The 22028-nt window shown below is 57.5% G+C and overlaps 2 protein-coding genes across 10 annotated transcripts in view; both read left to right on the top strand.

Annotated features, from left to right (window-relative positions):
• The window catches only part of DOCK9 (dedicator of cytokinesis 9), a 118885-nt gene extending 109068 nt beyond the window's left edge, over positions 1 to 9817 (top strand). For all 9 annotated transcript variants that reach the window (XM_076054165.1, XM_076054160.1, XM_076054163.1 and 6 more), the window contains 2 exons: positions 3137 to 3275; positions 5723 to 9817. In XM_076054165.1, the coding sequence (XP_075910280.1) occupies positions 3137 to 3275; positions 5723 to 5851 (268 nt within the window). In that variant the 3' untranslated portion in view covers positions 5852 to 9817. The remainder of the gene's footprint in view (positions 1 to 3136; positions 3276 to 5722) is intronic.
• A 4814-nt stretch (positions 9818 to 14631) lies between these two features.
• Positions 14632 to 22028, top strand: part of LOC116956295 (solute carrier family 15 member 1-like) — a 59416-nt gene continuing 52019 nt past the window's right edge. The window contains exons 1-5 of the mRNA XM_032977796.2: positions 14632 to 14777; positions 17662 to 17702; positions 18247 to 18334; positions 18640 to 18781; positions 19278 to 19433. Of these exons, the coding sequence (XP_032833687.1) occupies positions 14747 to 14777; positions 17662 to 17702; positions 18247 to 18334; positions 18640 to 18781; positions 19278 to 19433 (458 nt within the window). The 5' untranslated portion in view covers positions 14632 to 14746. The remainder of the gene's footprint in view (positions 14778 to 17661; positions 17703 to 18246; positions 18335 to 18639; positions 18782 to 19277; positions 19434 to 22028) is intronic.

Here is a 22028-nt window from a genome sequence, read left to right as displayed (position 1 = left end):
TGTTTTTGAGTTGTACGCCTTTTGGCGTCTTCTGGTCCAACACCAATGGAGACTAGGCTCTAAGAAAAGCTGTCTCGGGTGTGGACCAATCAAATTCAAGGACAGTGCATATTATCAGAGTTGTCTTTTTTGTTTGCATTCTGACTGCTTGTGTTGTGGTTTTTGCAAACATGATGCCTTGAATAAAGGTGTCAGTTTTTGTGCCAGTTAAAAGGGTAAAACCTATTCCTATATCTTGTTTCTGGCAAAGGAGGTCTCATAATGTTGTCACCTTCTCACCAAGCTGCTTGGCAATGGTCTTGTAGCCCATTCCAGCCTTGTGTAGGTCTACAATCTTGTCCCTAACATCCTTGGAGAGCTCTTTGGCCGCGGCCATGGTGGAAAGTTTGGAATCTGATTGATTGATTGCTTCTGTGGACAGGTGTCTTTTATACAGGTAACAAGCTGAGATTAGGAGCACTCCCTTTAAGAGTGTGCTCCTAATCTCAGCTCGTTACCTGTGTCAAAGACACCATGGAGCCAGAAATCTTTCTGATTGAGAGGGGGTCAAATACTTATTTCCCTCATTAGAATGCAAATCAATTTCTAACATTTTTGACATGCGTTTTTTTGGATGTTTTTGTTATTCTTTCTCTCAATGTTCAAATAAACCTACCATTAAAATAATAGACTGATCATTTCTTTGTCAGTGGGCAAACGTACAAAATCAGCAGGGGATCAAATACTTTTTTCCCTCACTGTAGAGGTGCGTAGTTGGTGAGCGACGTGGGGAGCTCTATGTTGATGTATGTGTGTTGAACTTATTTCATACCGTATGTAGCCTCTCGTGTTAATAGGAGGTGTGGGGGAAAGACCAACAAACTAAACACAAAAAGCAGTTCTAAAAGAGTTTGCAATCTAGAGGATGATTTAAAAGTGCATAGCTCCAGTGGCTTCCGAATATCAGACGGAAAAGCGTTACAAACGGCCGCAGAAGCGCACCTGAAAGCGCGCGATGCGGTGACCACCGTCTTTGTTCGATGGCTGAGCCAAAAGCCGCTGCTATGAGGATGAGCGGAGTTTGCGTGGTGATGGTTTATGCTCCTTGACGAGATCAGCGAGGTATCGTGGTTCATTTGTGGCGAGCGCTTTGTGTGTAAACGAGTGCGAGTGGGGTGGTGAGTGAGTGGGAGGAGGAAGGCTCGTGGATGCGATGGTTGTTCGTGGTGAGTGAGACGAGTGAGTGTGGTGAGTGAGTGTGATGAGTGTGGTGAGTGTGGGAGTGGACTGCTCGCTGTCCTTGTCAGTCTGCTTTATAAGTGTGGCCTCGAAGTGCACCTAGCTTGGCACAGATCCCGTGGTGGTACCCCTGCAATTGTATTGTTTTAGTGTCTGTGTATGCTTTTGTGCCTTCGTGTGTACCTGTGTGTGCGTGTACCTGTGTATGCGTGTACCTGTGTGTGCGTGTACCTGTGTGTGCGTGCGTGCGTGTGCATCTGGGGAGCGGTTATGTAACGGTTAGCGCACTGCTGCCAAGTCGGGGACCCTGTGGAGGGTTGGGGTAGGGACCCCTGTGGAGGGAGGGGGTAGGGTCCCCTGCGGAGGGAGAGGGTTGGGACCCCTGTGGAGGGAGGGGGTAGGGTCCCCTGTGGAGGGAGGGGGCAGGGTCCCCTGCGGAGGGAGGGGGTTGGGACCCCTGTGGAGGAAGGGGGTAGGGACCCCTGTGGAAGGAGGGGTTGGGACCCCTGTGGAGACCCCTGTAGAGACCCCGGTAGGGGCGTCTATTCTAAGTGAGTCAGGCTCGTGGTGGAAGCTGAAAATTGTGTGGGGTCAAGGGTCGCGTGATTGCGTTATCGGAGTGAACTTGAATCTCTAATCCATCCCTCAATCTCGTCCTTGAACCTTACCCTGCAGGGGTGTGGAGAGCAGTGGCACCGTGGTTATCACGCCGCACTACCAACCTGGTTACCCGAGTTTGATTCCCACTCACCACCAACATCGGTGGCGGTAAATATCTTAATTCGTCCCGGACCTCCTCTAGGTCAACTCGGCCTTAAACGAGTAGCTCGTACAGTCTGCGTAAACATGAGCACTGGGGAGAAAAAGGTGGCCGAGCCTGGTCCTTGCCACACCCCACCCCCTCTTTGCAGTGTTTGTTAACAGCACTTGCCCCAAAAGCGTGTTTAGGCTATATGGGGGACTTTGTATATATGCACATATATCTGATTGTGTGAGGAGCCCACATAGCCTTTGAAGATCTGGACACAGTCTCATCGATGAGCTCCTCCACCAGGCGAGGCTGCCTTGGCTGGGTCATGTACCCCACATACCCAGCCACCGCATGCCCAATAAGCTTCTGTTTGGCCGAATAGTGTGGGCAAAACGGGTACAGCACAGGCGAGAGAAGAGATGGGGCTGATGTGGTACAGAAGGATGTAGAGCTGAGTGGACTTGCTGAAGACCATTAGCAGCGGTGTCAAGATCGGCCTCTGTGGTGGAGGCTCGTGAAGCAGGCTCGTGAAGGATGCTGCTGGTCAGTTGGAGGCAGTGGCCCTCCAACAACAACGGAGGGCAGAGGAGTGACGCTCACAACAATGAGCGGAGCGCCGGGCGGCTAAAACACAGCGAGTTGGCACAGTCGGGAGCAGAGTCGGTGCATCTGCCAGCCATCTCAGTCAGTCAACCCATGGCACCTTGGTCTGTTCCGTACCCTGCTAGCAAGCGTTCAGCCCTTCACGTGGCGTCAAAGTGCACATAGCCTGGCACAAGCGTCGTGGTAACGTCACTGCCACTTTGCAGTGGCGAATGTCAGATCTTGTGTGTATGTGTCTTTGTATGTAGGGAGTGGTAGTGTAACGGTTAGTGCGCTGTGCTACAAACCCGGCGACCCGAGTTCTATTCCCACTCACGGCCAACATCGTGGCGATTATCTGAACCGGTCCTGGGCCTCCCTTAGGTCAACTCGGCCTCAAATTAGTTCCTGGTGTGGTGCGTAAAAAAATCGCCACTGGGGAGACAAAGGCGGCTGGGCGTGGTGTTGGCCACCCACCCCCTCGTGTACTGTTCTGGCCTCCATAGGTGCTACTTGCTAACGACACTTGCCCCAAAAGTCTGTTCATGCCATACGGGGGATCTTTGTCTTTGTATGTGTGTGCAGGCTGTTTGTGGAGGCATGTGGGCAGGCTCTGGAGGTGAATGAGCGGCTGATCAAGGAAGATCAGCTGGAGTACCACGAGGACATGAAGACCAACTACCGGGACATGGTGCAGCAGCTGGCCGACATCACACGTGATGCGGTACACATGGCGCGATAGAGGGGTAGGGATGGAGGGGTAGGGATGGAGGGATAGGGATGGAAGGGTAGGGATGGAGGGGTAGGGATGGAGGGGTCGGGGTCGGGTTGGAGGGGTCGGGTTGGAGGGGTCGGGTTGGAGGGGTCGGATTGGAGGGGTCGGGGTGGAGGGGTCGGGGTGGAGGGGTCGGGGTGGAGGGGTCGGGTTGGAGGGGTCGGGGTGGAGGGGGCAAGTTAATATAATCAGTGTGACCAGGAGAGAGGAGGAGTCTCGGCCGAGGGTCACCGCGAAGAACACGGCACAGCAATGAAGCAAATAGCAATGGGTACAAAAGCAAGCGTGTGTCACCTCCTGAGAGACAGCGAGCCATTGCACAAACAGATCAGCGCTTGAGCAGTGAACGCCCAGCAAGGGTGAGGGTGGCGTGACGGTGGTGGCGGTGGTGTTGTTGTTGCGACCTCGTCGCGCCCGCAGCCGATAGTCATCACCATCATCAGCTGATGCTGCGCATTACCCCACACCCCCACACATACCCCCCCACACCCCGCACGCCCCCCACTCCCGAGCAATAAACCCCAGAGCAAAGGGCAAACAACGTGTGCAGAAGGGCCGGGATCCCCGCTACCCCCTCCACCTCACCTCCAGAGGGGTTGAGATCCCCGCTACCCACCGCCACACCCCCTGACCTGACCGCCCCCCCTCAGGGGGCGAGTGTGTGAGGGTGGTGAGGGTGGTGAGGGCGGTGAGGGCGATGCGGGCGATGCGGGTGGTGCGGGTGGCGCGGGTGGTGAGAGAGGTGCGGGTGGTGCGGGTGGTGCGGGTGGTGCGGGTGGTGAGGGCGGTGAGGGTGGTGTGGGTGGATGCCCTCTGGCTCTCACATTATTTAACATCTATTTTGACCACGTAGTTCGTGAAGCCTTCAATAGCTGTACCGGAGAAATTTCCATTTGGTACAGATATAATGGGAGGCTGATCGATGCCCGGGTGCGATCAAGGGATGGCTCCCTATTTGTCAACCACATTATGTATGCTGACGACCTGGTAATTGCAGCTCGCTCAGAGGAGTTGGAGGCGCTGCTGCTGAAACTGGAGTGTGCCACTAAGAGGTGGGGCCTTACCATCAGCCCCACCAAAACGAAGCACCTGCCTGGGTATTTTGTACCATCGGGCACCCCCACAACTCCCAATCGGTGATGGGGAAATTGTGGAGAGTGTAGAGTTTCCCATACCTGAGCCGTGTGCTCATGATCGGCTCCAGTTTAGCAGCAGAGGTCTCACTCCGAATCAGACGAGCGGCATTATCTTTTCATCGGTTGCATAACGCTGTGTGGAAGCTACTTGGTCTGTTGCTCCGCACGAAGCTTTGGGTCTTCTCGGCCACAGTCATTCCCTCCCTTCTCTACGCTTCCGAAACGTGGACCCCCCTAATGGAACATCTTCGCCGGTTAGACACATTTAGGCTGGCCTGCCTACGATCAATCCTGGGTTTAACCAGGCTGGATTGTGTGAGGAGCTCACGAATCTTCGAAAATTCTGGACAAAGTCCCATTGGTGAGCACCTCCGGCAGGCAAGGCTGCGTTGGCTGGGCCATGTAGCCCGCATGCCCAATCACCGCATGCCAAACAGCTTTTGTTCGGCCGAATCGAGGGGGCTAAATGGGCGTGGCACGGGCTAGAGAAGAGATGGAGTGATGTGGTACAGGAGGGTGTGGAGCTAAGTGGGCTTGCCGATAACTGGTACCAGCGGTGTCAAGATCGGCGTCTGTGGAGGAGGCTCGTGAAGGACGCTACTGGGCAGTTGGAGGCAGTCGCCCTCCAACAACAACAGAGGGGGGAGGAGCAACACTCACAACAACCTGCGGAGCGCCTGGTGGCTAAAGTACAGCAAGTTGGCACAGTAGGGGGCACAGGTGGTGCATCAGCCAGTCGTCTCAGTCAGTCGAACTGTGGCACCTGGGTCTGCCCCATGACCTCCTACCAGCGACACTGGTGCGGGTGATGCGGGCGGTGAGGGCGGGGCGGGTGGTGCGGGTGGTGTGGGCGGTGCGGGTGGTGAGGGCGGTGAGAGCGGTGAGGGCAGTGAGGGTTGTGCTGGTGGTGAGGGCGGTGCGGGTGGTGCGGGGGTGGTCAGGGTGGTGCGGGTGGTGAGGGTGGTGCAGGAGGATTCAGATGAGCTATAAAGCTCTTTTTTCACAGATTTCCAGTAGGGGCACGGGGTCAGAACGTTGCACTAACAAAAAATACAAACACAATAGGAGTGCAAAGTGTAGAAAAGGTAAAAAAAAAACCACTAATATACAAGTATATACAAATACCAGGTAAGGCCCGCTGAGCTACGAGCACAAGAAAGTGGCTGATCATCATCATTACCGTGTGAAAATCTGTAGGAGCCCGAATAATCGAGGTGCATGTTTCTAAATCACTACCCCCTCTGCCCCCCCCCCTCCCAGGTCCCCATGGAGTCGGGGCCCCCCACGCGCCCCTCCCTGCGTGACTCCGTCCACGTGTTCAGCGCCATCAGCGGCACCCCCACGGGGACAACGCTCAGTGGGGTCCCCCACTCCTCCTCCTCCGTTTGAGAGGGGCCCTGGGGTCCCCCACTCCTCCGTTTGAGGGGGGCCCTGGGGTCCCCCACTCCTCCGTTTGAGGGGGGCCCTGGGGTCCCCCACTCCTCCTTCACGTGAGGGGGGTAGTGGGTGTGCCCTGGTAGATGGAGGGGGTCCATTGAGAACGATGGGGGTTTGGGGGGGCTGGAGGATTATGGTTGTTCCGTAGGAGTTAACAGTGGCCGTGTCTCTGTCCCATACGGGTTCACAGTGACCGTGTCTCCGTCCTGTACAGGTTCACAGTGACCGTGTCTCTGTCCCGTACGGGTTCACAGTGACCGTGTCTCCGTCCTGTACAGGTTCACAGTGACCGTGTCTCTGTCCCGTACGGGTTCACAGTGACCGTGTCTCTGTCCTGTACGGGTTCACAGTGGCCGTGTCTCTGTCCTGTATGGGTTCACAGTGACTGTGTCTCTGTCCTGTATGGGTTCACAGTGACCGTGTCTCTGTCTTGTACGGGTTCACAATGACCGTGTCTCTGTCCTGTACGGGTTCACAGTGCCCGTGTCTCTCTCCCGTACGGGTTCACAGTGACCGTATCTCTGTTCCATTCTGGTTCACAGTGACCGTGTCTCTGTCCTGTACGGGTTCACAATGACCGTGTCTCTGTCCTGTACAGGTTCACAGTGACCGTGTCTCTGTCCCATACTGGTTCACAATGACCATGTCTCTGTCTTGTACGGGTTCACAATGACCGTGTCTCTGGCCTGTACGGGTTCACAGTGACCGTATCTCTGTCCCGTACGGGTTCACAGTGACCGTGTCTCTGTCCCGTACGGGTTCACACTGACCGTGTCTCTGTCCCATACGGGTTCACAGTGACCGTGTCTCTGTCCTGTACGGGTTCACAGTGGCCGTGTCTCTCTCCCATACGGGTTCACAGTGACCGTGTCTCTGTCCTGTGCGGGTTCACAGTGGCCGTGTCTCTGTCCCATACGGGTTCACAGTGCCCGTGTCTCTGTCCTGTATGGGTTCACAGTGACCGTGTCTCTGTCCCATACGGGTTCACAGTGACCGTGTCTCTGTGCCTGTTCGGGTTCACAGTGACCGTGTCTCTGTCCTGTACGGGTTCACAGTGACCGTGTCTCTGTCCTGTACGGGTTCACAGTGACCGTGTCTCTGTCCTGTACGGGTTCACACTCACCGTGTCTCTGTCCCATACGGGTTCACAGTGACCGTGTCTCTGTCCTGTACGGGTTCACAGTGGCCGTGTCTCTCTCCCATACGGGTTCACAGTGACCGTGTCTCTGTCCTGTGCGGGTTCACAGTGGCCGTGTCTCTGTCCCATACGGGTTCACAGTGCCCGTGTCTCTGTCCTGTATGGGTTCACAGTGACCGTGTCTCTGTCCCATACGGGTTCACAGTGACCGTGTCTCTGTGCCTGTTCGGGTTCACAGTGACCGTGTCTCTGTCCTGTACGGGTTCACAGTGACCGTGTCTCTGTCCTGTACGGGTTCACAGTGACCGTGTCTCTGTCCTGTACGGGTTCACAGTGACCGTGTCTCTGTCCGCACGGATTCACAGTGGCCGTGTCTCTGTCCTGTACGGGTTCACAGTGACCGTGTCTCTGTCCGCACGGATTCACAATGGCCGTATCTCTGTCCTGTACGGGTTCACAGTGACCGTGTCTCTGTCCTGTACGGTTTCACAGTGACCGTGTCTCTGTCCCGTACGGGTTCACAGTGACCATGTCTCTGTCTTGTATGGGTTCACAGTGACCGTGTCTCTGTCCTGTACGGGTTCACAGTGACCGTGTCTCTGTCCCTTACGGGTTCACAGTGACCGTGTCTCTGTCCTGTACGGGTTCACAGTGACCGTGTCTCTGTCCTGTACAGGTTCACAGTGGCCATGTCTCTGTCCCGTACGGGTTCACAGTGACTGTGTCTCTGTCCTGTACAGGTTCACAGTGGCCATGTCTCTGTCCCGTACGGGTTCACAGTGACCGTGTCTCTGTCCTGTATGGGTTCACAGTGACCGTGTCTCTGTCCTGTACGGGGTTCACAGTGACCGTGTCTCTGTCCTGTACGGGTTCACAGTGACCGTGTCTCTGTTCTGTACGGGTTCACAGTGACCGTGTCTCTGTCCTGTACGGGTTCACAGTGACCGTGTCTCTGTCTTGTACAGGTTCACAGTGACCGTGTCTCTGTCCCGTACGGGTTCACAGTGACCGTGTCTCTGTCCTGTACGGGTTCACAGTGACCGTGTCTCTGTCCGCACGGATTCACAATGGCCGAGTCTCGCGTCATCGATCATCATGGTCATGCGGCTAATGAGGGTTCATAATGGCCACATCTCGAGTAGTTGTTCATAATGGCCGTGCCTAAGACTATTTTATTTATATTGGCCTTGTGTCTATAGGAGGGTTCTGCGGCGGCCGTGTCTGTAGCGGTGGGATTGCGATGGCGGCGCCGTAGCGACTGCCGCATGGCAAGGGGTTGCCGGGTCGCCGAGGGAGCGGCGGAAGGGGGGTGCGTGGATGCGCCCCGTGTAACGGGTCACTGTACATAGCGCCGCCGCGCCCGGGTGGGGGTGGATGTTCATGGAATTTTTATTTAATGCGGAGCCTCCCGCAGCCAAAACGACGTTTGGCTCGGGCCACGCAACGATCCGAACACGTCTTGTGTGTATGTATGTGTGTGTATGTATGTGTGTGTATGTATGTATGTGTGTATGTGTGTGTATGTATGTATGTGTGTATGTGTGTATATGTGTGTGTATGTGTGTATATGTATGTGTGTGTATGTGCGTGTGTGTGTGTATGTGTGTATATGTGTGTGTCTATGTGTGTGTATGTGTGTGTGTATGTGTGTGTATATGTGTGTGTGTGTGTATGTGTGTATATGTGTGTGTGATACATGTATGTGCTGGGGAGCGATAGTGTAGCGGTTAGCGTGCTGCGCTATGAACCTGGCGATCCGGGTTCGATTCCCGCTCACGGCCAACACCAGTGACGATTATCTGAACCGGTCCCGGGCCTCCCCTAGGTCGACTCAGCCTCAAATGAGTACCTGGTGCGGTGTGTAAACATTGCCACTGGGGAGACAAAGGCGGTCCGGCGTGGTGCTGGCCACCCACTCCCTCGTGTACCATTCCGGCCTTCATAGGTGCTCGCTAACAGCACTTGCCGCTACAGTCTGTTAAGGCTATATGGGGGATCTTTATCTTTTTTACATGTGTATGTGTGTGTGGGGAGCAGTAGTGCAGCGGTTATCGTGCTGTGCTACGAAATCGGTGACTCGAGTTTGATTCCCGCTCACGGCCAACACCAGTGACGATTATCTGAATGGGTCCTGAGCCTCCCCTAGGTCGCCTCAGCCTCGAATGAGTACCTGGTGCGATGTGTGAAAACATTGCCACTGGGGAGACAAAGGCGGCCGGGCGTGGTGCTGGCCACCCACCCCCTCATGTGCCGTGCCGGCCTTCATAGATTCTTGCTAACAGCACTTGCACCAACAGTCTCTTAAGGCTATACTGGCGAATATTTGACTTTGTTTTTGTGTGTATATGTATGTGTGCATGTTGAACTTTTTTCGCACCGTATGTAGCCAACCGTACTAATCAGAGGTGCGGGGGTGGGGGAGGACAATGGATACGAGAGTGAGAGAGCACTGCTCAATCTCATGGTGAGCATCACTTTCTTACTCACCTGGTGAGTGTGGATGTGAGCGTGAGAGAGCACTGCTCAATCTCATGGTGAGCATCGCTTCTAACTCACCGGGTGAGCGAGGCTGTCATGATCACAATTGGCACACCGTCACACGCCTGTGTCGGGTGGTGGAGGGTCCCATGAAACAAATTTGTTCAGATCACTCCGTGGCCCAAACCAAACAGTCGATAATGAATCCTTTATTACTATTATTGTGGTGGTTGTTGTTGTGGTTGTTGTTGATTTTAAATGTGTCTCCGTGACAATGCAATCAATAAAGGTGGTGGTCACGAGAGCCGCGTAGTGGCACTGCTGGGCCAGGGCCAGAGTGCGGGGGGTCACGTGGGCCCCGGGGTGCGGGGGGCCGCGTGGGCCCCGGGGTGCGGGGGGCCGCGTGGGCCCCACAACCCGTGGCGGTGACGCTGGAGACCCAGCCCAGAGCGCTGACACCACACACCCATCCCCTTCCCCAGCCCCCACTGGCTGGCTTGGTGAAGTATGGTCAAGCAGCCCCACCCACCATCAATTGTGTGTCTGAGAGACTGGGTCTTCGTAGGAGTCTATGGGTCTCTGTGTAAGTCTGTAGGTCTCTGCGTGAGTCTGAATCAAAACCTCGACCAGCTGGAGACGGAGGCCGGCGCAGAAATCGCTTGGGGTGACACGGTTGGAATCCGCGAAGAGAGAGGGAATGAAAAGAGAGAGCTCCGTTCTTCCCAGACCTCCACCACAGGGGGAGCAGTGACGGTTGTCATGGAGTAAGGCGATCTCATCCTGTCCGGGAATGGAGAGTTGTAGAAGATATGAACTTTACTTTGCATAAACCAGGTGAGAACCTCGGGTGCGCGTCTTCAGATAGAGTTGCTCAGCCGGCACGGAGGGTCCTGGAACCGCGGCCCGGTCGGCTCGTTGAAGTGAACGCAGCAGCAGCAGCCAATGTTGAGGTTCTGCTGCTGCTGCTGCTCACCACGAGAGGGCTTCAGCAGAGAGGCTTCGTGGAGATTTGCTGTTCCTCCTCTGAAGGAGCGCAGACCACAGTGGGTTTACTGTGCGGTCCGTAGTTTAGGTTGCATGTCCACAGCTGCTCTACCCTGGCTGTCTTTAGTATATCTCGATGGGTCTCTGTGTCCCTTTGTGCCTCTGGCTCTATGGGTTCACGACACGAGTTTATTTCAGCGTGTCCACTGTGGTGATTGGTAAAGGAAATGGCAGGTGGAGGGGTTATCAGCCCCTCGCACACACTAACCTTACTTCATACCCCCCACTCACACACACAGCCCACACCAATTACACAGCCTATACCACAAACTCTCATTTGGCAGAGCCAAACTGAACTCCCCCCACCCACCCCTCTCGAGGTTCCTCCAGGAACAGAAGACTCCGGCGATTAGCCAAGTGGAATGTTCGGACTCTCGTTGCAGAGGAGAGGCTGCCATTCTTAAGGGATATGGACAGGTACTGCCTGCACCTCTGGGGAATACAGGAGGTCTAGTGGACCGGTTCTAGCTCCAGTCAACATGAGGAGTGGACAGTTCTCCACTTGGGCCAGGAAACTGCCAAACATAAGGGAGTGGCATTGCTTTTGAACAAATGAATGAAGGGGTGTGGGAGCATAGCGGTGAGGTGTGGGAAGCTGTAAGTTCCGGGCTGTTGTGGGCTCCCCTCCCCATCAGCAAGATGCGAGGAATGGCGGTGGTGGTTGCTTACGCCCCCACCGAAGATGGGAATGCAATAAGGCCAATAGGTCAGACGCCTTCTATGACCTCGTGTCCCAGGTGCTGGCTAAAGTGGCCCTCGTCCTCCAGATCGAGTCATCCTGTTGGGTGACTTGAATGCCTAAGTGGGTTATGACACAGACACCTGAGCTGGAGTCATTGGAAGGCATGGGCCAGATCAGCTCAATAACAGCCCATGGGTTTGTAATCACCAACACGCTGTTCGGGCATCGGCGCATCCACACAACATGGATGCACGCCGGGTCCCAGCAAGACTATCTGCTGGCCTATACAGTGACAGAACATCAGATGCGCTGCCCATTTAGAACTCCACTCAAACCCACATCAGCCTGGTTTCAGCTTGCCGAGTATAGTTGCAATCAGGAATTTCAACATCGCTTGCAGCTGAGGTTTATATCATCGCCGCCCTCACCCCGCCCCTCCTGATGCTGAGGGGAAATGGGTGAGGTTCAGGACTTTGGCTCATGCAGCTATAATAGCTGCATTGGGTATGCAGTCCATACCTCTCCAGAGACACTGGCTGAAGGATGAGGTGTTCTGACTAGTTGAAAGAAAACAACAGGCCCACTCCCGTCATATACAACATCAAGCATCGGAGAATGAGGAGGCTTACCACAGTCTGAGCTCGGAGGTATGGAAAGCCAGGATGAGTGTGGGGCGCAGGATACTGAGGAAATTGATTTGCCTTGGTAGCCCACAATCACAAATATCTATTTAATACCATCAAAATAACTTGCAGCACCTCACCTATCATCATCATTAAGGTGAAAGAATGGTGATCCAATCTCCCGACTCCCAGAAACTCTTCTGCAGGTTTGCAGAGCATTTCTATGACGTCTTGGGGGAGGGGAATTCCCTTAGCACACACAACATCATGGGCAAGGTGGGGATGTCGCCGCTGGGGCTGCTGTGCCTCATTGGCAGAAGTATCCAACCCCTGTGAGTGGTTGGCTGAGGTGTCATCTGTGGAGGAAGTACGAGGAGCGATCCAGAGTATCAGACCAGGAAAAGCACTGGGCAGAGAATCTCCCAAGTGAAATGCTGAGGGAGGGTGGCATCTGTGTGCAGACAACCCAACATGACATCACAACTGTCGGCCACAGGACGGGGTCTGCAGGATTGGAAGGATGCCCTGTTACAATCAGCGGGACCGCACAGTTTGTATCAACTATTGGGGGGCATCTTTGTCCTCAGTATGCCGGGAACGGTCCTAACAAGGATTATTCAATATCGCCTTGCCAGGCACGCTGAGTAGAGACTTTTGGAGCCTCGATGGAATATTATGTCCTATTGCTACAGCAGGGGTGTAGGGAATTCGAACAAGACCTACATCTGCTTTATTGACCTGGTCAAGGCCAATCATACCATCAACAGGCCAGGCCTCTGGGCTGTACTTCGTACTTTCGGAGTCCCTGACTTTCTGCTCACAATCATTAAGGGCCTTCATGATGGTTGGCAGGCCTGGGTAAAGCTACGTGGCCAGGAGTCAGTAATTCCCTCTTCACATTGGGTTGCGACAGGAATGTCTTCTAGCTCCCACATTTAACATCATCTTTGACCACATAGTTCGAGAACCTTTCCATGGCTGTATTGGAGGAATTTCCTTCTGGTAGAGATACGATGAGAGCTGATCGACGTCCGGGTTTTGTCGAGGGATGGCTCCCTATAGGTCAACCATGTTATACATGCTGATGATCCTTTGATTGCTGCTCACAGAGAGTTTGAGGCGCTACTACTGAACCAGGAGCATGCCACTAAGAGGTGGGGCTTTACCATTGGCCCCACCAAAACTAAGCACCTGCCTGGATATTTTTTGCCATCAAACACTCCACTCCCTCCATTGGTGGTGGAGCAGTTGTGGAGAGAATGGAGAGTTTTCCATACCGGGGCAGTGTGCTTATGACCAGTTCTGGTTTGACAGCAGAGGTTTCACTCCGAATCAGTCCAGCAGCATTACCTTTTCATCGGCTGCGTGATGCTGTGTGGAAGATACCCTTGTCTGTTGCTCCACACGAATCTTTGGGTCTTCTCAGCCATAGGCATATCCACTCTTCTCTATGCTTGCGAAACGTGGATCCCCCGAATGAAACATCTTCGCAGTTTATACACATTCAGGCTGGTCTGCCTACGATACATCCTGGTTTTAACTATGCTGGGTTGTGTGAGGAGCTCACACATCCTTGAAAAATCTGGACAAAGTCTCATCAGTAAGCCCCTCCGGCAGGCAAGCCTGCATTGGCTGGGTCATGTAGCTCGCATGCCCAGCCACTGCATGCCCAAGCAGCTTCCGTTTGGCCAGATAGAGGGGACACGAACTGGAGAAGAGATGGTGGTGTTAAGATCGGTCTCTATGGAGGAGACTCGTGAAGGACGCCACAACAACAGCGGAGGGCAGAGAAGCGACGCTCACAACGAGCAGAGCGCAGAGCGGCTAAAACACAGCGAGTTGGCACAGTAAGGGGTACAGCTGGTGCATCTGCCAGTCATCTTAGGCGGTCAACTCATGGCATAAGCGAGCCTTCAACAGTTCACGTGGCCTCGGAGTGCACCTAGCCTGGCACAAGCGCTGTGGTGACATCACCTACACGGCCCATAGTTTAAGCTGCTTGACCACAATCGATGAGGTTTGGAGCAAGGTGGCCTTGGGTGGCGATTGACAACCCCAGCACCTTGGGGACTGCACTACCTCACCCTGTGGGCTGCACCACCTCACCCTGTGGGCTGCACTACCTAACCCTGTGGGCTGCGCTACCTCACCCTGTGGGCTGCACTACCTCACCCTGTGGGCTGCACTATCTCACCCTGTGGGCTACACCACCTCACCCTGTGGGCTGCACTACCTCACCCTGTGGGCTGCACTACCTCACCCTGTGGGCTGCACCACCTCACCCTGTGGGCTGCACTACCTCACCCTGTGGGCTGCACTATCTCACCCTGCGGGCTGCACTACCTCACCCTGTGGGCTGCACTACCTCACCCTGCGGGCTGCGCTACCTCACCCTGCGGGCTGCGCTACCTCACCCTGTGGGCTGCACTACCTCACCCTGCGGGCTGCACTACCTCACCCTGGGGACTGCACTACCTCACCCTGTGGGCTGCACTACCTCACCCTGCGGGCTGCACTACCTCACCCTGGGGACTGCACTACCTCACCCTGTGGGCTGCGCCACCTCACCCTGTGGGCTGCACTACCTCACCCTGCGGGCTGCACCACCTCACCCTGTGGGCTGCGCTACCTCACCCTGGACACCAGCGCTGAGCATCTTCACCACTGCTGCACGCGGAAGTAGGGAGGGCAGTCACAACCAACAGAGATAACATCCAGGGCAGCAGGTAGCTGGGGTGAGTCAGCGGGGAGGAGGAGGAGGAGCGGGGCGGGTTTTATGGGCGCTCGAGCGAAGGGGAGATCACTTCTGCTGTCTGCGGCAGCTGAAGTCATCTCCGTCCTCCGCTCCACTCAAGTGACCACTTTGCCGGATTAGCGGCACCATGGGAAAAAAGAAGCAGCCATCGGACGCAGGTGAGCAGCTCAGCTTTGTTAAACTCACCTGTGCAAGTGTCCCCTGTGTCGCCTCACTTCATGAGCTCACCTGTGGTGTCAGTACACAGGTGAAGGCTTAGAGAGCTGAGTGGCGGAGGCCGTGTCTGGTGATGATCTGCAAGGGACGCGGTGAGGAGTGGGGGGGGAGGTGAGGGATGCGGGGAGGTGAGGAGTGGGGAGGTGAGGGACGTGGGGAGGTGAGGAGTGGGGAGGTGAGGAGTGGGGAGGTGAGGAATGGGGAGATGAGGGACGCGGGGTGGTGAGGAGTGGGGAGATGAGGGACGTGGGGAGGTGAGGAGTGGGGAGGTGAGTGGGGAGGTGAGGAATGGGGAGGTGAGGGATGCGGGGAGGTGAGGGATGCGGGGAGGTGAGGGACGCGGGGAGGTGAGGAGTGGGGAGGTGAGGGACGTGGGGAGGTGAGGAGTGGGGAGATGAGGGACGTGGGGAGGTGAGCGATGCGTCGAGGTGAGGAGTGGGGATGTGAGGAGTGGGGAGATGAGGGACGCGGGGTGGTGAGGAGTGGGGAGGTGAGGAGTGGAGAGGTGAGGAATGTGGGAGGTAAGATATGTGGGGAGGTGAGGAACATGGGGAGGTGAGTGGAGAGGTGAGGAGTGTGGAGGTGAGGAGTGTGGAGGTGAGGAGTGTGGAGGTGAGGAGTGTGGAGGTGAGGAGTGTGGAGGTGAATGTGGAGGTGAGGAGTGGGTTGGTGAGGAGTGGGGAGGTGAGAGGTGTGGAGGTGAGGGGTATGGAGGCGAGGGGTGGGTTGGTGAGGAGTGGGTTGGTGAGGAGTGGGGAGGTGAGGGGTGTGGAGGTGAGGGATGTGGAGGTGAGGAGTGGTGAGGTGAATGTGGAGGTGAGGAGTGGGTTGGTGAGGAGTGGGGAGGTGAGGGACAGGGAGGTGAGGAGTGTGGAGGTGAAGAGTGTGGAGGTGAGGGATAGGGAGGTGAGGAGTAGGGAGGTGAGGAGTGTGGTGAGGAGTGGGGAGGTGAGGGACAGGGAAGTGAGGAGTGGAGAGGTGAGGAGTGTGGTGAGGAGTGGGGAGGTGAGGGATAGGGAGGTGAGGAGTGGGGAGGTGAGGATTGTGGTGAGGAGTGGGGAGGTGAGGGACAGGGAAGTGAGGAGTGGGGAGGTGAGGAGTGTGGTGAGGAGTGGGGAGGTGAGGGACAGGGAGGTGAGGAGTGGGGAGGTGAGGAGTGGGGAGGTGAATGGGGAGGTGAGGGAGGTGAGGGACGTGAAGAGTGGGGTGGTAGTGAAGGAGGTGAGGAACGCGTGGAGGTAAGGGATGTGGGGAGGTAAGAGGAGAGGTCAGCGCAGAGGTGAGTGAGGAGGTAAGGGACGTGAGGAGGTGAGCGATGCGGGAAGGTGAGGAGTGTGGAGGTGAGGAGTGTGGAGGTGAGGAGTGTGGAGGTGAGGAGTGGGGAGGTGAGGAGTGGGTGAGCAATGGTGTGGTGAGGAGTGGGTGAGGAGTGGGTGAGGAGTGTGGAGGTGAGGAGTGGGCGTGGAGTGGGCGTGGAGTGGGTGTGGAGTGGGTGAGCAGTAGGGTGGTGAGGAGTGGGTGAGGAGTGGGTGAGGACTGCGTCTTAGTCTCCGGAGCGTCTTACAATCCGGCGATCCCGGCTGTGGGTGCAGGGAGGGGCGTTGTGAGGAGGGGATGGAGGGGGTGGAAGACGAAGGCTGCGCCAATAGCCTTAATTAAACTTCTCCGTAATGAGGAGGCGATGACAAAAGGGGGTGGAGGTCATACCCCCTCCCCCCCTTGTCGACATTACCCTGAGCTGTGCGGAGAGATTCCACTTTCAGTGCCTCATCAGTTGGGCGTCAAGGTCCCATATAAGAAAGACGAAAACGACTGACGGTGGACATGAACGTGCCTCATTGTCCCCGTGTCCCCCTGACCCCGTGACCCCGTGTCCCCCTGACCCCGTGTCTCCCTGACCCCGTGTCTCCCTGACCCCGTGTCCCCCTGACCCCGTGTCTCCCTGACCCCGTGTCTCCCTGACCCCGTGTCCCCCTGACCCCGTGTCTCCCTGACCCCGTGACCCCGTGTCCCCCTGACCCCGTGTCTCCCTGACCCCGTGTCCCCCTGACCCCGTGTCTCCCTGACCCCGTGACCCCGTGTCCCCCTGACCCCGTGTCCCCCTGATCCCGTGTCTCCATGACCCCGTGTCCCCCTGACCCCGTGTCTCCCTGACCCCGTGACCCTGTGTCCCCCTGACCCCGTGCCCCCCTGACCCCGTGTCCCCCTGACCCCGTGCCTCTCTGACCCCGTGTCCCCCTGACCCCGTGCCTCTCTGACCCCGTGTCCCCCTGACCCCGTGTCCCCCTGACCCCGTGTCCCCCTGACCCCGTGCCTCTCTGACCCCGTGTCCCCCTGACCCCGTGTCCCCCTGACCCCGTGTCCCCCTGACCCCGTGTCCCCCTGACCCCGTGTCTCACTGAGCCAGTGGCTCCCTGACCCCGTGTCCCCCTGACACCGTGTCCCCCTGACCCCGTGCCCCCCTGACCCCGTGTCCCCCTGACCCCGTGTCTTTTTGACCCCGTGTCTCCATGACCTAATGTCCCCCTGACCCCGTGTCTCCGTGTCTCCCTGACCCCGTGTCTCCGTGTCTCCATCACCCCGTGTCTCCATGACCCCATGTCCCCCTGACCCCGTGTCTCCATGATCCCGTGTCTCCATGACCTAATGTCCCCCTGACCCCGTGTCTCCGTGTATCCCTGACCCCGTGTCTCCGTGTCTCCATCACCCCGTGTCTCCCTGACCCCGTGTCTCCATCACCCCGTGTCTCCATGACCCCGTGTCTCCATCACCCCGTGTCTCCATGACCCCGTGTCTCCATGACCCCATGTCCCCGTGTCCCTGCAGGGAGTGTACGGGAGGATGGGGGCGTTGCGCCAGGAGTCAAGGTAACGCCGCCTCCCCCTCTAGCCCCCCCCCCTCTTCCTCCCCCCTCCACGAGAGCTCCCACCTCCTCGGGTGCCGTGCTGGCCGAAGTGCTCGCCAACAGCAATTGTCTGGGGAGTGGTAGCGGTTAATGCGTTGTGCTTCCGGCTCATGGCCAACACCAGTGACAATTATCTGAACCGGTGAAATGAGTACCTGTTGCGGTGTGTATACATCACCACTGGGGAGACAAAGGCGGCCAGGCGTGGTGGTGGCCACATCAGCCCCTCGCGCAACGTGCTAGCCAGCATCATCGCCCAATCAGCGCCCGATGTAATTACCAGCGAAACGTCGTACTCGGATTGTAAATGTTGTGGATTCACTCTTCAACACACCGGTGGGCTGAAGTGGCATTTTGTTTACGTGACAAATCCCTCACTGATTGGCCGTGTCGGGTGGTGGAGGGTTTTGACACATTTATACTTATGCGATCTAACCCAAGAACCTTTATTACGAGTGGTTATTGTTGTTGTTCACACGTGTGTGTACCTGTCCACGTTCACGCAGATGTGCTGCGGTACGGGCTACCCGATCAGCATCGGATTCGTGGTGGTGAACGAGTTCTGCGAGAGGTTCTCCTACTATGGCATGCGCGGTGAGACCTGCCTGTGCGAGCCGTGCACATTTGTCTGTGTGAGCTGCACTCACCTGTGTGTGAGCTGCACTTAGCTGTGTAAGCCTTACCTGTTTGTATGAGCTGCACTCACCTGTCTGTGCTGCACTCACATGTCTGTGTGAGTTGCACTCGCTTGAACATGCGAGCCGCACTCACCTGTCAGTGTGAGCCACACTCACATGCCCATAGGTGCCACACCAACCTGTCTGTGTGAGCTGTGCTTGCCTGCCGTGCGAGATGTGCGTCTCACGTGCGCGTGCGACGCGTCGTGGTGCTGTGTGCAGCTGTGCTCGTCATCTACTTCAACTACTTCCTGCTGTGGAGCGAGAACACCTCGACTGCGGCATACCACGCCTTCATCAGCCTGTGCTACTTCACGCCCATCATCGGCGCCATCATCGCCGACTCCTGGCTCGGAAAGTTCAAGTGCGTGGTACTCCCCAAACGCACCTCTCACCCTCAACCCACGGATCACTCCTCGCTCCTCTCCCCAGATCACTTCTCTCCCCACATCGCTCCTCGCCCCTCTCCCAGATCACTTCTCTCCCCTCTCCCAGATCGCTTCTCTCCCCTCTTCCCACATCGCTCCTCGCTCCTCTCCCCACATCGCTCCTCTCCCCTCTCCCCAAATCGCTCCTCTCCCCTCTCCCCACATCGCTCCTCGCTCCTCTCCCCAGATCGCTCCTCTCCCCTCTCCCCACATCGCTCCTCGCTCCTCTCCCCAGATCGCTCCTCTCCCCTCTCCCAGATCGCTCCTCTCCCCTCTCCCCACATCGCTCCTCTCCCCTCTCCCAGATCGCTCCTCTCCCCTCTCACAGATCACTTCTCTCCCCTCTCCCAGATCGCTCCTCTCCCCTCGTGTCCCAACACCTTGTCTATTGTGTGTGCTCCCCCCCCCCCCCGACCACGCCGTGCCCCCCAGGACCATCATCTACCTGTCCATCGTGTACGCAGCGGGGCAGATCGTGACATCCGTGAGCGCCATCCCCACGCTCAGCGGCCCCATCAATGCCAGCGCCCACTTCGAGGAGGGGGACGCAGCAGCCGGGATGGCGGTCAATGACCCCACGGTCCACGTGTGAGCCACGCGAGCTCCCCCACTACTAAAACACACACTCACTGCCAGGGCCCTGCCCCCCCCCAACACACACTCACTGCCAGGGCCCTGCCCCCCCCCAACACACACTCACTGCCAGGGCCCTGCCCCCCCCCAACACACACTCACTGCCAGGGCCCTGCCCCCCCCCAACACACACTCACTGCCAGGGCCCTGCCCCCCCCCAACACACACTCACTGCCAGGGCCCTGCCCCCCCCCAACACACACTCACTGCCAGGGCCCTGCCCCCCCCAACACACACTCACTGCCAGGGCCCTGCCCCCCCCCAACACACACTCACTGCCAGGGCCCTGCCCCCCCCCAACACACACTGCCAGGGCCCTGCCCCCCCCCAACACACACTCACTGCCAGGGCCCTGCCCCCCCCCCAACACACACTCACTGCCAGGGCCCTGCCCCCCCCCCAACACACACTCACTGCCAGAGCCCTGCCCACCCAACACACACTCACTGCCAGGGCCCTGCCCCCCCCCAACACACACTCACTGCCAGGGCCCTCACCCCCCAACACACACTCACTGCCAGGGCCCTGCCCCCCCAACACACACTCACCACCAGGACCCCCCCTCTAACACACACTCACCACCAGCACCCCCCCCTCTAACACACACTCACCACCAGGACCCCCCCCCTCTAACACACACTCACCACCAGGACCCCCCTCTAACACACACTCACCACCAGGACCCCCCTCTAATACACACTCACCACCAGGACCCCCCCCACTCTAACACACACTCACCACCAGGACCCCCCCCCTCTAACACACACTCACCACCAGGACCCCCCCCCCTCTAACACACACTCACCACCAGGACCCCCCTCTAACACACACTCACCACCAGGACCCCCCCCCTAACACACACTCACCACCAGGACCTCCCCTAACACACACTCACCACCAGGACCCCCCTCTAACACACATTCACCACCAGGACCCCCCTAACACACACTCACCACCAGGACCCCCCTCTAACACACACTCACCACCAGGACCCCCCCTAACACACACTCACCACCAGGACCCCCCCCTAACACACACTCACCACCAGGACCCCCCTCTAACACACACTCACCACCAGGACCCCCCCTCTAACACACACTCACCACCAGGACCCCCCTCTACCACACACTCACCACCAGAACCCCCCTCTAACACACACTCACCACCAGGACCCCCCCTAACACACACTCACCACCAGGACCCCCCCCCCTAACACACACTCACCACCAGGACCCCCCCCCTAACACACACTCACCACCAGGACCCCCCTCTAACACACACTCACCACCAGGACCCCCCCTAACACACACTCACCACCAGGACCCCCCCCTAACACACACTCACCACCAGAACCCCCCCCCCTAACACACACTCACCACCAGGACCCCCTCTAACACACACTCACCACCAGGACCCCCCCCTAACACACACTCACTACCAGGACCCCCCCCTAACACACACTCACCACCAGGACCCCCCTCTAACACACACTCACCACCAGGACCCCCCCTAACACACACTCACCACCAGGACCCCCCTCTAACTCACACTCACCACCAGGACCCCCCTCTAACACACACTCACCACCAGGACCCCCTCTAACACACACTCACCACCAGGACCCCCCTCTAACACACACTCACCACCAGGACCCCCCTCTAACACACACTCACCACCAGGACCCCCCCCCTAACACACACTCACCACCAGGACCCCCCTCTAACACACACTCACCACCAGGACCCCCCTCTAACACACACTCACCACCAGGACCCCCCCCCTAATACACACTCACCACCAGGACCCCCCTCTAACACACACTCACCACCAGGACCCCCCCCTAACACACACTCACCACCAGGACCCCCCTCTAACACACACTCACCACCAGGACCCCCCCTCTAACACACACTCACCACCAGGACCCCCCTCTACCACACACTCACCACCAGAACCCCCCTCTAACACACACTCACCACCAGGACCCCCCCTAACACACACTCACCACCAGGACCCCCCCCCCCTAACACACACTCACCACCAGGACCCCCCCCCTAACACACACTCACCACCAGGACCCCCCTCTAACACACACTCACCACCAGGACCCCCCCTAACACACACTCACCACCAGGACCCCCCCCTAACACACACTCACCACCAGAACCCCCCCCCCTAACACACACTCACCACCAGGACCCCCTCTAACACACACTCACCACCAGGACCCCCCCCTAACACACACTCACTACCAGGACCCCCCCCTAACACACACTCACCACCAGGACCCCCCTCTAACACACACTCACCACCAGGACCCCCCCCTAACACACACTCACCACCAGGACCCCCCTCTAACTCACACTCACCACCAGGACCCCCCTCTAACACACACTCACCACCAGGACCCCCTCTAACACACACTCACCACCAGGACCCCCCTCTAACACACACTCACCACCAGGACCCCCCTCTAACACACACTCACCACCAGGACCCCCCCCTAACACACACTCACCACCAGGACCCCCCTCTAACACACACTCACCA

Source organism: Petromyzon marinus, chromosome 64 (assembly GCF_048934315.1).
Source record: "Petromyzon marinus isolate PM22_M1 ecotype Great Lakes invasive population chromosome 64, UKy_Petmar_22M1.pri1.0, whole genome shotgun sequence".
Lineage (NCBI taxonomy): Eukaryota > Metazoa > Chordata > Hyperoartia > Petromyzontiformes > Petromyzontidae > Petromyzon > Petromyzon marinus.
This window is presented reverse-complemented; position numbering and strand designations above follow the sequence as displayed.